Consider the following 11,338-nt stretch of genomic DNA (forward strand, 5'->3'; position numbering starts at 1 on the left):
GAATCCAAAGTTCAGGTTGGTGCCCAAGACGTTCAACTGCATATTACAGGTGAGGAATTTGATTCTGTTAAAAGCGGAGTTGACTTAGGTGATACATGACCAAGTGAAAACTTGGTTTTATACTTGAGCAAGAGATAGAGGAGGGCTCTGGTGGACTAACCTGGGGGAGGGAAAAATCCCTTTCTAACACTTGTGCTTGAGATCCTGTAACCTCATGCAGATGAACTAATCACATAATTCACTGTCAGTGAGCACTCATATTCCAGTTTTTATTTTTAATGACGTTACTGCCCTTCTTGGGGTAAGGCCCAATAGTATGTTGCAGGGGGACAGGGGCAAGACTTGTATGTCCAGTTCACACTGAGAATATACTGGATTCTGTTCTCTGTTGGGATACTGACGTTTGTCATACAGCAATAAATTTACAAATCTTTGTGTTAGCAGTATTACCACACTTCAGATATATTAGTCCAAACACGTAAAATGATGAAAGTAATTAAGCTGCACAATTTTTAGTAATTTTGGGTCTCATGTATCAATATAAATTATCTACTTTCTGCAATTTCTAGAAATTTTGCTCAGTAATGGCATAAACTTTTAGTTTTACAGAAATTCTGCTAAGTAACGGCATAAACTTTTAGTTTTACAGAGAGAAAATACCAGATTCCCTCTGCAAACCTTTCAGTATGAAAGTGAAGAGTCTGAGAGATCAGACTGCTGTTTTTACATCTTGAAAATACCGCAGCATGCATATACCTTGATGCATCTGAGTTGATGGGAGACTAAATAACAGCAGGAAGGATTAGAGAGCCCTAGGAGCTTTTGTAATACTTGTTTCAGATGTCTGATAGCCTTCTTAGGAGACATGCAGAAGAGAAGCTCATTTCATTAGCTTTGTAGCAAGCATCTGTTGCAAATAGATATTTCTTGGCTGGTTTTGTCGAGGGACTCATTTTCTGTGGCTACTGAATAGTGCCAAAACCTTGAAGTATGGCTAGGCTTCAGAGCAAGCAATCCAACAGAAGTTTTACATATTTCAAGTAGGTGTATTTGACTTCATAGGAACGAGAAAATACAGGCAGGTAATTTACCTCTAACTTCAGGCATCCATCTTTGGAGATTTGAGCCTTCATCACTGAGAGGATGATACTTCTTGACCAGAGTCTGTGAAGTTCGGCTGAAGGTGATATCTCAGTCTGTGAAGTTAGACCTTTGGTTGTGAATATGGTCCTGTTATACTCTTTGACAAATGCACTCTCCTGACATACTTCAAGAGATGCTTGATAAAACTACTTTATTGGGAGAGAAGACAAGTGGTGTACCACGCTGGGACTAAATAACTATTATTACCAAACTAGTAGAGGTGTAGACTCGGTAGATCTCATTTTAGAGCCAAATAACAGAATGTTTTTTCTTTCATGTTTTCACATTCTGTACACTTACAGAAAAATGCTGAAAGAAAAAGTACTTTGATGTAAAGATGCAGTGGCTGTCATCTGATGGTGTTTTCCAACAGGGGCTCTCACTGCAGCCTGGGATCCCCAGGGCAGCAGAGGTTCCACAGGAACCTGCTGGGTGTTATGTTTCTCTGTTTAATTACATTTGTGCACCATTTATACCTTTTCTGTATTTTTTATAACATATAAATGTATTTATAATTTATAAACATGTTTCAAAATATATGTAAAAGTTACAAGCTTATTTGAGGTAAATAGAAGGGTGCTTCTAATGCAGAATGCTTGTTAGCGATTCATCTAAAAGACATAAGAAAGTGGCAATCTTTTCATGTGAGTGAAAGGCAAACGGTGGATGTAGAGTACCACTCAGTATATGCTCCTTGTGAGCTTCAGTGGATGGATCTTCATGTGCTGGCCAAATGCAGAGACCCTCTGTTACTCTGAACTGGAAGATGATGAAGAGCTATTGGAGAAGCTGAGGCAGCTAGAAAAAAGAAATACGATTATTGTTTTCTCTTTTGTGTTTGTCAGGTACTTTAACAGAAGAATAGAACTTAATTTCACGCTTATGTAACATTTGGCTAAAGTCCCTGTAACTATTTTGGGAAGCCAGATTCATTAGTCTCTATGAAGTAGTGTGTTCAATGCTGTCTTTAAGTGGCAGTTGCTGCCATTTAGTACCAGGTTGAGAAAGTTCCCTGTTAAGTTTTACATTTTAACAGAATGTATCATACCTGATCTTTTGGTTTGCTGGCATAAACACAAATGGTTAGATGATAGATCCGCAGCAGTGAATCAGGACAAGAAGGAATGGGAGACTGGCAGGAGGACAGACCATGCCTTGACCATCTTGCTTTGATTTTTTTTTTTTTTTTTACTGATCTTGCTATCATTAAAAATACTTAATGGCAAAAGAGAAGCTGTGAGCAGTACTGGAACTGTTAGTGACAAGAAGTTATCTAAAAAACTAATAGCTGACCTTAATTCAGGGAATAGCTAACCTCTCATGAAGTTCAACAAGGCCAAGTGCAGGGTCCTGCATCTGGGTTGGGGCAGCCCCCAGTATCAGACAGGCTGGGGGATGAAGGGATTGAGAGCAGCCCTGCTGAGAAGGACTTGGGGGTACTGGTGGCTGAAAAGCTGGGCATGAGCCAGCAATGTGCTCTCACAGCCCAGAAAGCCAACCGTATCCTGGGCTGCATCAAAAGCAGCATGGTCAGCAGGTCAAGGGAGGTGATTCTGCCCCTTTACTCTGCTTTGGTGACACCTTTTGGTCCAGTTCTGGAATCCTCAGCACAGGAGGGACATGGACCTGTTGGAGCGGGTCCAGAGGAGGGCCACCAAAATGATCAGAGGGTTGGAACACCTCTCCTGTGAGGACAGGCTGAGAGTTGTGTTTGTTGAGCCTGGAGAAGAGAAGGTTCCAGGGAGACCTTCTTGCAGCCTTACAGTACTTAAAAGGGCTTATAAGAAAGATGGAGACAGACTTTCTAGCAGGGCCTGTTGTGATAGGACAAGGGGTAATATTTTTAAACTAGAAGAGGGCAGATTTAGACTAGATGAAAGGAAAAAATTTTTCATGATGAGGGTGGTGAAACACTGGCAGAGGTTGCCCAGAGAGGTGGTAGATGTCCCATCCCTGCATACATTCAAGGCCTGGCTGGATGGGGCTCTGAGCTGGGGAGGTGGAATTACTCAGCAGCTAATAACTTTTTTCCTTCCCTATGATTGTGTATTTGTGGGTATGGCAGGCAGAGCATGCCTTTTCTTGGTGAATTGACTCTTTCCTATTTCAGAACTTGTGTTTTTCCTGTTTTCCTACTACTAATAAAATCTGGTCCAGGGTGGCAGTTGGATAAAGCTGTTTGCCCAAATAAGATAGCAGACATGCCAAGAGCTTTAAGTGTTGTAAATGTTGAGAAGCACAGGAAAATGAATTGGAGCTGTGATTCAGCTTTCGTTTTAGGTACTTTGTAAAAAAAATACTTGCAGACAATTAGTATTAAATTGACTGACCTATTCAGAAGTAAATCTTGCATGTGTATTTCACAGTAGTTTGCTAAATAACACGTGTATTGCATACCTCGTATTAAAATATTGAATCATTAATCCATAGAGAACAGGTTGTTAATGATCTAACCAATTACTGTTTGCAAGTCTTCAGAATTAAGACACAGAAACAAAGGACAATGTCTTGCCTTCTCTATTGCACAAAATGTTGCAGTAGACTGTTTCCATGCAGTACATTAATCTTATTGTATTTCGTTTTATAGTTTGTGAAGCGAATAATCCAAAGTGAATAATGCAGTTATTAATGTGCAGACCACTGAGTTTATGCCTTAAAAAACAGTAGTCATCACACTGTTGAGCTTGCTCAGTACTTTAGAATTGCAGTCTAGATCCATTTCTTTTGAATATCTTGACTAATAATACAGGAGCTGATGTCTGTTGCTTTAAAACTACTGATAAAAAGAATTTAAAAGATCCTTAATGCTTCCTGGGGCAGTGGGCGTGAGCAAACTTAAAAAGTTAAAATGTATCTGGAAAAAGCCTGGTCTCTTTTGTGCTTGATTCAAGAAAAGCTGAAACATTTAAGAGGAAAATCCTTGCTTCCTGGTGAAGCCGAGGGGTGGGCTGTTGAGAAATGTCAGACTCCCTGGTCTAAGTTAGCTTGTTCTCTGAGGTATGGGTTTTGGCCTGCTCCTTGGCTTTGTCACTGCTGTTCAAATAAAGCAGCACCTGGCAGTCACTTAAGCACATTGTTACCTTGACTTATGAAAAGATTTTGCTGTATGAAGATCAGGGTGCTCTGTGCCCTGCAGGATCAAGTCCTTGGTGGAATATGCTCTGGATTTATTATTTTTATTTTGTGTTAAGGTACAGTGTACAGTGATATGGAGACTGGCAACCTAGCCATTGTCATGTAGGAAAACTTCAGCTTGCCTGGAATAGATGGGGGGGTGTTGCTTTAGGGTAAAAAAACCCAAAAAACCAAAAACCCACACAAAACCACAAACCAAAACAACAGAAAACCTCAAATTAACAACAACAAAAAAACCCTGCAAGTTCAGGGCCACAAAATGAGGATGCCCTCCAGTATGCAGTAACTTTGTACAGTCACAAGAAACCTATTTTTTCCACAGATAAACAAGAATATTTAATAAATATTTTAACCAAGCTTGAGTTAAAGTATGAAGTTTTCTTGAGCACTTCAGAAACTGTTCTATAAAAATACACATAATACTTAAATTCTGCAAAAAGATAACCATGACTTACTAAGCAAAAGCTTTCAGACTTGGTTGGTGTTTTCCCACCTGCATGGAGGAAAAGCACAAGAGTTCTTTGTGCAGGCCAGAGTAGATGGGTTTAGCTGTCACATGAGAGGAAGATAGTTGCTTCTGCTTTTTAGAGAACAAGCACAGATTGTGAAGCCTCCACTGTTGTATTACATTGTTCATGAATTCAAGTCCAAGGGCCTCTAAAAGACCTTTTTTTATATCAGTTGGGAAGTTAATCATGGTTATATGAACAAATGAAATACTGTCTCATTCTTTCACTGCTGGGATAAGTGCTTTCTGTCTTGTATACGAACTATTCATGCAACTGAGGTGGTTCATGCCATGGAATAAATAATATTAAAAAAAACCTCTATTTTTAACTTGCACCTGTATTCTTTTGGAGTTGTGCTGTTCTTATGCAAAGTTTTTTGTCTTGGACTGATTTTGACTGAGGGAAAAATATGAAGTTGACCCTTTTTACACAATAGTTTTCCCCTGTTTTAAACTTTTAGGCACATTTTCCATTTGGACTCTACCTGCTGCTATAATATCTTTGTTTTTCATGAATTATCACTAGTTTTTTGTCTCTGTTTCTAGAAGGTGATAGTATGGAATTCAATGCTGAGGCAAAACCAGTTTTTATTAGTTTGAAGTTAAGCAAGCATTGATGCTTAACCTCTGAAAAATAGAGATGTTTCATTCTTCGGTGGATTGTGTTTCTATTTGTAAACATTTTTAAGTCTCTAATCGCTAGACAGTTCTGAGTGTCTAAAATTGGTTATTAACAGTAGGTTTAGATGTTGCTTGAAAGAAAATGTATTTTGTTTACAGTATCCATCTGCTTATTATGTTTCAGCACTGAACAGGAAGAGTTATTTCCTGCCTCAGAATACTTTGTTTCCTTTGTCTCTACAATGATAGAAAAAAAAATAACAGTATTCCTTCTGACCAGCAAAAACTTCTCATTTTTCTAAGCAGGGATTTGTGATAAATGAACCTTAGTAATATATTACTGATGAAGACAGGAATTGTAATTTTAATGTCATCCAGTTGCAATGAATGTAACAGGGAATATGTGGTAGGTCATCATACAGTACCTAGATGTAGTTTTAAGTACATAGCTAAAATGTTTTAGAAGCTGAAGACTGCATGCATGAAAGCAGTGCTTGTAACTAAATTATTACATAGCCTTATATTCCACTATAAGTTGTGATTTTATTTTTGAAATAAAATTTCGTTCTGAGAGTTGGTTTAATCAAGCTTGCTTATTTTTAAAGACAGCTAACTTCAAGAAAATGGGTGGGGATCATGTGCTGCTGCTTAAGAATGTGGTTTTCTTGGTGATTTAGCAGATAGCTCAACAGAATCAGGAAATCTTCCAGACTGTGCATATTTGCTTTTCAATGTCTGACAGTATTTTTTGCTTTTTTGATATTGCCAGCAATCACAAGCAGCTACTTTGCTGTAGGACAAAAAAGTACAAGCCAGATGGATTACACATCCATTTTACAGATAGGAACTTGCTGTGAATTTTGCTGTAGTTATAGCTGACTTGGAGAGCTTTTGAGTCATCAGTCACTCAGAAAGCAACTCTCAAGGCCACCAGCCTTACTTTCATGACTTCTGTGTCTAGCTTAAACGTAGTTACTGTGTATTAGTTTACAGGTCCTCTTTTGAGGAAGAGGTCTTGTATAGGAAGAGGCACTAGCTATATAGTTTCATGCTTGTGCGTCCTATGAAGATGGAAAATTTTCACCATTGCTTTATATTTATTGTGTAAATTGTTTCAAAACAGAGATTGTAAACTTTGAATTGCCAAGGAACACATGAACCATCACAACACTTGTGAAACCTTTGGTGAATGACATGACACACAGTGTAATTTTTGTATTGTTTTAATATTTTCCAAGACTTTCCTTTTCACTGGTGTTCAATGTTACAAGCAGTACACAAATTTTAAAGAAATAACCCTCAAAACAGGTATGCTGCAAATGGCAGACTAGCAAATTACTTGTAACTCTTACAAGGTTTTCTGCAGTCATTTGGAAGTAATGTTTTTAGCAGCTGTGTTGTAAGGAGAGGGAGAATAGGATGGCAAAAACTTTAAGAATGTTGTATTCTACTTTTAAGTAAAATTAATTGTCTTTATGACTATTTGTTTTTTCTTTGCTGTAGTCGTGACATGGAGAATAAAGAAACCCTCAGGGGGTTGCAGAAGATGGACGACCGCCCAGAAGAGCGCATGATCAGGGAGAAACTCAAGGCAACGTGTATGCCAGCCTGGAAGCATGAATGGCTGGAAAGAAGAAGCAGGAGAGGCCCTGTGGTAAGTGGCATTGATGGAAGGGTGATATCTGTAACAAACAAAATTTGGTATTACAAATAAAAATCCCTCAAACTTCTATTAGAAACCTCTTTTTCTTAACAATTTGCATACTCTTAATTATAGTCTTCCTGTTCATTTTTTATGAGCTGTTGAATGACACAGGAAACTGTCTGACTTTCTGAAATGTACACATTTATTAAGCTTTATTTTTAAGAAAAAGGCATGCTGCTGCTTTGTGTAGTATAAAATAATACTGTGACAACACTGCCCTCTAATGTCAACAACAAAAGTAGCTCCTGTTTTTTAGGTAAAAACTTAAGTCTCAGTGCAAAACTGCACTATAGTGCTTTGTACTCCCTTGATTCTTAGGGGTTTCATGGCTTCACTTTTCCTTAGCTTGAAAATGTTAAAGTTTTCAATGTATTTTAACAAAGTGTGTGGAATTTTTGCTAGATGAAAAAACAAACTGCAATCTTACTAGAACCAGAAAAAAACAAATTAACTCATTCGTGCAAGTCTCAACTCTGCTAAACTTTGGATGCCAGAATATTCTATTAGCCTTTTGGGTAATGCTTTTGTATAAATGGCTTAGAAGCAATTTTAAGACATTGCAGGCAGATCAAACCTGAAACTTATTAAGCATAGTTACAATTATATTCAGTATAATGCTGGTTAATTAATAGCCATTAGTTGCCTATAAATGTGATTGCACTGGTCAATGTGATTCCTATGTACCACTTGATGGGAGTGCTAATGTAAAGCTAAGATCATCTGATACAGTAAACAAGTGTTTGGGGACAGCTTTTCTAGAACAGATATAAGAGAGTTCTGTTGGTAACTTTCTGCCGTGAAAAAGAACATTGAAAATACTTATAAGTGCACCAAAAAAGCAATACCTCGAAGGGTCGAATTACACAGAACAGTTCTTATTTTGAATTCATCTTGGTTATGGCATAGCTTGAAATTGTTTCCCAGCTCAGCCCACTTGCCTTGACGTTTTTGGTTTTTTTAATACAACTTTTGGTGCTCCAGATTCTCAATTACTATAATTTTACATGTTAAATGTTTTCAAGCACTAGCAGGTCATAACTGTAACTTCTCCATAGGCGTGAATTTGCATTCTGACCTTACAGGAAAGAAAAAGCATTACAGTAATTGGTAGGAGAAAAAAAAAAGGCTGCACTGCTTTTTATAGTTTTATCCTGTTTCATAATCAGATACCAGTATATTTAAAAACAATAGCGACAAAGGTTTCTGAAAAGTTTGAGTTTGCAATACATTAAGGGCGCAGCACACCTTAATTTTCCTGCATTGCCTTCAAGTTTAAAGTAATTTTTACTTTGCAGCAAGTGTTACGCTGTAGAAATAGCAACCTAGTATTTCTCAGTTGATACTTACTGTGTAGAACAGATGGATCCAACGTTATAGCTCTTAATAAAGAGACAATGCCTGTAGAAAAAAATTCTTTCACCTCCTACTATCCAAATGGGGGAACTGCTGTCCTTTGAGATATCATGAATGACAATTACAGAAGTACTTTGAGAATCAAATCGGTTGCTGCCACAGCTAACAAGTGGCACAAATGGATAGGAAAAACAGTTCTTGCTTTTGTGTTGTGTATAGGTGAAGATAACACCCTATTAGATACTAGTATTAGAACCTAGGGAGTATGCAGACTTCAGATATCTGGATAATGGCTTAATTATATAATGCTAGAAAAATAAGTTTTTATTAATTTGTTTTGATTTAGTGTAAAATGATCAATTCGTAGTTCTAACACATGGTTTAATTCCTGCAAGGTGGTGAAACCTATCCCTGGGAAAGGAGATGGATCAGACGTGAACAAACTCCCTCTAGAACCTCCAGCTGAAGGGCAAAACACTGCTTCTTCACCGACACAGAAAGGAAGACGTAGTCCTTCTCCTAGTAGCTCCTCTTCATCATCTTCTAGAACGGTTAAATCTGAATCACCGGGTGTTAGAAGAAAAAGGGTGTCTCCAGTGCCTGTAAGTTGCAAGCTGTGATGTAATTTTTAATTTGGCTATATTCTGCAATCTTTTGCTTATACAGGCAATTAATCCGCCCTGTGTAGGGCAAGATGTTGATACGAAGGGGTTATGACAGCGTATAACTTGAGTGAGATAGGCAGAGCATATCTCATGTTACATTTCTCATGTGTAGAATTTTATTCTCTACTCTTAGGTGTGTGGTTTTTTTCTAATTCAGTCCTGCTTTCAATTTTTATTTCTAGGAAATAAAGGAAGAAATATAGATATTCAGTTGTGAAGACATGTATATTCTTTTAGCATGATTTGCACAAAGAGATGCTAGTAGTTTGGTTTTTTCCTGTAATATGTTGCACATCAGTTCTCCAGGCCGGTATATTCCGTTAGGCATAGAATTGTTGGCTGGAGTAAGATTCCTGCAGAAAAGTGTTACTGGTGTGCTATTTTTGATCCTCTGTTCAAGAAACGATCTTTATGTACAGATTAGGGAAGATATAGGTGCATTGTTAGAAGACTAAAATCTCTTATCATTACATTTGAGAAGATGTGTAATAGAATGTTTTGAGAAATGGTAACTGGCTTCATTAAAGAATGTTTTGAGCAGTAGTATCCAATGGCTTTGTTGTTACAAAAATGCTCATCCACAGTTAAGCTTTGGTTATAACCTTATATAATTTTCCTGTATTGAGTCACAAGTCTATGATTGTCTTCTGATTGAATTACACTTGCTAATTAAGTAGTAATATGGTAAGGCAACCAATGAAGACTTGAAAAGAGAAGCAATTTAAAAGACTCCTTTTCTGTCATCATGTCAGATGAAATTTCAGTTACAACATTTTGGGGTTTTTTTCTGCCCTCAAGTTCTGGGCATGGGAAAAAAGTAATCTTTTTAAAGTCATATAGTCTAAGCAGGTTGTAGTTTCAGGTTTCCAGGAGACTCTTATTCTATGCCATTTGGATGGAAGGGCTGGGGAACAAACAAAAAAAACCCACCAACACCTAATTTAACTTACTGTTGTCCTGGAAATGCTTATGGTGGAACTGCTTATGTAGTTTCAGAGTGGACGAGTAACACCTCCTCGACGAGCTCCCTCTCCAGATGGCTTCTCTCCATACAGCCCTGAAGAAACAAATCGTCGTGTCAACAAAGTTATGCGAGCCAGGCTGTACTTGCTGCAGCAGATAGGACCCAACTCTTTCTTAATTGGAGGAGACAGCCCTGATAATAAATACAGAGTGTTTATTGGGCCTCAGGTAGAGAACGTTTTTGTGTTGTTTGTAGTCTTTATTAATTTATAGCTAATCTTGGAAAACTGTTTGAAACCAAATTAGGTCAAGTTAGTTGCCGACACAGGGTAACAGTTCTATAAAGTAATGTGTAGAAGCTGTAATCTGTGTTCATAGAGAGTAATTATATGCATAAGTTCCTTCTAGTATGAAGCGTAGCAATAGCTTTGTTTGATTTTAAAAAAATTTAAAATGGGGGGGGAAAAAGTCAGTTGAAAACTGTTGTAATTGTCTGCTTTTCCATATATATTCCTGAATAATATTTCAGGAATTCACATTTTCTGTAAGGCCGTGTAAGAAGATATTTATGCCTATATATGAAATATTTAGCATAGACTACTTTTTTTTTTTTTTGGGTGAGGGTGGAACTTTTGGTTCTATGATGCACTTGTGGAAAAATTATCTATGAAATTATCTGTGTAATTATCAATTCAGTAGGGTCCTAGCATATATTTTTCTTTGCAGACTTGTAGCTGTGGCCGTGGGACATTTTGTATTCATCTGCTGTTTGTTATGTTGCGGGTGTTCCAGCTTGAACCCTCAGACCCAATGCTCTGGAGAAAGACACTGAAGAACTTTGAGGTAATTGATTTCTAACAGATCTAGTGGCAGATCTAAAATACATTCCATGTAAAAGTCTTTAGGGCATTATCTTTAAAAATGCTGAAAACTGTTGCTTTTCAAGGCAACAAGAATATATGTGTTTAACTGTATCTTTAACTCATTGTCAAGTGCTCTGTAAGTAGAAAAAAAAATACAAATAAAGGACATAACTAAAAGAATAGCAGAGGTGTAGTTTAATGAGTGATCCAAATCTTGGATTTTCTATTCAAATTTGTATATCTGTCTTACTGATTGAAAGGTAAACGGAACAAGGGTCTTCAGAAGTAATTGTGTATATACTTAAAGCTGTCATTTATTTTTAATAAGCAAATAAGGTTTTATTGTAAAGTTTCTTGTGATCTGTTTATTAGTAAGACTTCT

The 11,338-nt window shown here is 37.3% G+C and overlaps 1 protein-coding gene across 1 annotated transcript in view; it reads left to right on the forward strand.

Annotated features, from left to right (window-relative positions):
- The first annotated feature begins 6,914 nt into the window (after positions 1–6,914).
- MAP3K1 (mitogen-activated protein kinase kinase kinase 1, E3 ubiquitin protein ligase) overlaps positions 6,915–11,338 on the forward strand; it is a 21,027-nt gene continuing 16,603 nt past the window's right edge. The window contains exons 1-4 of the mRNA XM_010292193.1: positions 6,915–7,061; positions 8,861–9,067; positions 10,121–10,321; positions 10,820–10,936. Of these exons, the coding sequence (XP_010290495.1) occupies positions 6,918–7,061; positions 8,861–9,067; positions 10,121–10,321; positions 10,820–10,936 (669 nt within the window). The 5' untranslated portion in view covers positions 6,915–6,917. The remainder of the gene's footprint in view (positions 7,062–8,860; positions 9,068–10,120; positions 10,322–10,819; positions 10,937–11,338) is intronic.

Source organism: Phaethon lepturus, unplaced genomic scaffold, assembly GCF_000687285.1.
Source record: "Phaethon lepturus isolate BGI_N335 unplaced genomic scaffold, ASM68728v1 scaffold10908, whole genome shotgun sequence".
Taxonomy (NCBI): Eukaryota; Metazoa; Chordata; class Aves; order Phaethontiformes; family Phaethontidae; genus Phaethon; species Phaethon lepturus.